This window comes from Vicia villosa, linkage group LG5 (assembly GCF_029867415.1).
Source record: "Vicia villosa cultivar HV-30 ecotype Madison, WI linkage group LG5, Vvil1.0, whole genome shotgun sequence".
Taxonomy (NCBI): domain Eukaryota; kingdom Viridiplantae; phylum Streptophyta; class Magnoliopsida; order Fabales; family Fabaceae; genus Vicia; species Vicia villosa.
Genome location: NC_081184.1, coordinates 115,028,001 through 115,031,169, shown reverse-complemented (window position 1 = coordinate 115,031,169; position 3,169 = coordinate 115,028,001). Strand labels below are relative to the sequence as shown.

The following is a 3,169-nucleotide window of genomic DNA, read 5'->3' as shown; positions in this document are numbered from 1 at the left end:
AAAGAAGAAGAAGCAAAGCTATGGCACCAAAAACTTGGTCACCTTTATCTAAGAGACTGGGCAGGCAGTGCTGATGACAGAAAAAGTACTTCAGGAGGATGTTCCTTCTTGGGAAGTAGCTGTTCTCAACTTGTTTGGATGAAACAAATGTTAACAGAATACAATGTCACACAAGATGTCATGACATTATATTGTGACAACTTAAGTGTCATCAACATTTCAAAGAATCCCATTCAGCACAGCAGGACCAAGCATATTGATATTAGACACCACTACATTAGAGATCTTGTTGAGGACAAAATAATTGGCTTGGAACATGTTGCTACAGACCTTCAACCTGCTGACATTTTTACAAAAGCCTTAGATACAAATCAATTTGAAAATCTAAGAAACAAATTAGGCATTTGTCTTTGTGAAGGATTATAGCAATTAATTGGGGGTGGGGCCAGCACTATTTCTCTCTCCAAATCTTGGATATCATTACACATTAAAGTGTATTTTCCCCCCCTTTTACAAGTTACCCAAACGGTTTTCATTCCTCCAAAACCTCTCCTCCACACTCACGCTATCTCTCTGTGTTTCTGCATTCATCACTCTTTACCCAGCCTCTCATTTTCTCTCACCATGTCTCAGAGTCCTTCCTCAAAGAAATCTTCTCCTATCTCTGAAACAGCATCAGGCTCTAGGGCACCAAATGTTGTGAGCGATCAAGATGTTGTGCTGGATGTTGTGCCATTGAACTCTGTCCCTCCTTCCGATTCTGCTCGCAGTCAACCAAGAAAGATGCATGCAAGAAAATCAACCGGAGGATCTGTCCCAGAAACTTTTTCTGTCCAGGGTAGAGAGGGCTCGTCCTATGTTCATAATGCGATTGCAAATATTGTCACCAGAATCTTGAGTGAAGGGCACAAGGTTGAAGGAATTTCTGTTCCTCTAGCCCAAATGCCTGCTTCCGATGATGATCAAGGTGAGCAAGATGATGCCAGCAAAGATTCTGATAAAAATGATGAGACATCTGCTGATAAAAATGATGAGACTCCTGTTGTTGCTAAAGATGTTGAGACATCTGTTAATAATGATGAGACCCCTGTTGCCAAAGATGTTGAAACATCTGAAGCTATCAATGTTGAAGCATCTGGTACCAAAGATGATGAGACTCTTGCACCTGAGAAAGATGAAGAGGTTCCTGCTGTTCCTGCTAAGAAAGATGAAAACCCTAATGTACATGATGTGGTGGACCTAGATGAACTTGATGATCCTATTGATATTGCTGATGATGACCTCATCTCCAGCATCTCCAACAGGGTCAAGGCTCGTAAGGGAAAACAAGTTTGTGAACAACAGTCTCTCAAGCCACAGGTTACTCCTCTGAAGACTGTTACTAAAGAAAAGATGAAGAAAGTTCCTACTGGACCCTCAAAGTCTGGAAGCAAAGTTAGTGTGAAGAAGAGGAAGGAAAGAAGCATTTCTGACTCTGAAGCTGATGTCCCAAGTGATGTCCCTGACATCCCCTCCAAGAAGAAAATTGCTGTTACTAAATCTGCTACAAAGGTCCGTGATGTTCCTTTGGATAACATATATCTGCACTATGCTTCCAATGCAACCCAGTGGAAATTTGTGTATCAAAGAAGGCTGGCCCTTGAAAGAGAGTTAGCAAATGATGCTCTGGAGAATCAAGAGGTAATGCAGCTCATCAAAACTGCAGGTTTGATTAAGACTGTTTCTCAATTCTCTAAATGTTATGAAATGCTTGTGAAAGAGTTTATTGTCAATTTATCTCAAGACTGTGCTGATGGTAGAACAGATGATTTTCATAAAGTTTATGTTAGAAGAAAATGCATAGAGTTCTCCCCTGCTGTTATCAATCACTATCTAGGTAGAAATGCTGAAGCTCAACCTGAGCTTGAAGTAACTGATAATGAGGTCTGCAACACCATCACTGGGGGTAAGGTTAAAAAGTGGCCCATCAAAAGCAAACTGTCTGCTAGTCTCTTGACTGTTAAGTATGCTCTGCTGCATAAAATTGGTTCTGCCAACTGGGTGCCCACCAATCACACCTCTACCATTGCTGTTGGCTTAGGTAGATTCATTTATGCTATAGGGACCAAGACTGTGTTTGACTATGGGACCTATATTTTTGACCAGACTATGAGACATGCAGGTACCTCTGCCACTAAGCTTCCTATTGCCTTTCCATCCCTAATATGTGGAATCATCCTGAAGCAATACCCTGGCATCTTGAAAGCTAAAGATTCTGTCTGCAAAAGGGAAAGTGCTTTGACTTTTCACTACAAGCTGCTTCAAAGGACTGATGCCTCAACATCTGCTGGGACATCTCAAACTAGCAAGTCTGTGACCAAAGCCTCTCTTATAGCTGAGCTGAAGGAGACCTGCAAAGAGCTGGAAAATAGGAAGATGAAGCTTGAACAGCTTATACTCAGTCTTGAGCAGTCTGCTGATAGTGGTGTTGATGATGTTGCTGGTAGTGATGGTGAGAAGATGGATGCTGATAGTGAGGATGAATATAAGGTTGAGGATGATGAGGATGCTGATGCCCAGACTGATAGCTCCAGTGATGTGGAGATGAGTGAGGAGGATGATGATGGTACTGCTGGCTCTGAAGATTAAATCTTCATTTGATGTTTGGCTCCTTTTGTGGCTAAAAAGGGGGAGTAGTGTGTGTTTGTTGTTTTGATTGTAATGGTTGTATTGATTGTCTTGTTGTTCTGATGATCTTTTGGTTTTTTCTTGGATATGGTTTTTTTTGGTCCCCTTTATTTGGGTGTTCTCTGGTTCTCCCTGACAATGACAAGTGGTTTCTGTAACAATTGATTAAGTAGTTGGTTTTTGGTGATTAATCAAGTTGAATCAAGTTGCTGCTGTTTTTTACAGAATTTATTTTTCTGTTGTTGGCTGCTGTATGCTCTGATATCTGTTTTGCATCTATTAGTGTTTTAGCCAAAAATTTGCCAAAAGGGGAGTTTGTAGATGTTGTTGATTGGCTGTAATTTTTGGTAAAACTAATTGTGGTTCTATCATGTCAAAAACAGTGTCATGACATGCTTTCTGTTGTTGTGAAGTCCTTCATTATGCAGGCCTTTACCTGATGTCAGGGCCGATGTCATGACATTCGCAGCTGTTCGTTATTTTCTATTACTACTTATGATTG

General features: G+C 40.8%; 1 protein-coding gene across 1 annotated transcript; it reads left to right on the top strand.

The window, feature by feature from the left end:
* The first annotated feature begins 783 nt into the window (after positions 1–783).
* Positions 784–2,628, top strand: LOC131605202 (uncharacterized). Its single transcript, XM_058877588.1, has 4 exons — positions 784–1,068; positions 1,204–1,359; positions 1,552–1,680; positions 2,452–2,628. Exons 1-4 carry the CDS (start codon positions 784–786, stop codon positions 2,626–2,628), a joined length of 747 nt encoding a protein of 248 aa, XP_058733571.1.
* The last annotated feature ends 541 nt before the right edge of the window (positions 2,629–3,169 follow it).

Bases quoted from the DNA above. Each gene is read 5' to 3' on its own strand.
- LOC131605202 (XM_058877588.1), top strand. From the start codon at position 784: ATGCATGCAAGAAAATCAACCGGAGGATCTGTCCCAGAAACTTTTTCT. The intron at 1,360-1,551 runs GTTACTCCTCTG...TCTGCTACAAAG, and splicing joins AACAGTCTCTCAAGCCACAG to GTCCGTGATGTTCCTTTGGA. The intron at 1,681-2,451 runs GTAATGCAGCTC...AGTCTTGAGCAG, and splicing joins ATGCTCTGGAGAATCAAGAG to TCTGCTGATAGTGGTGTTGA.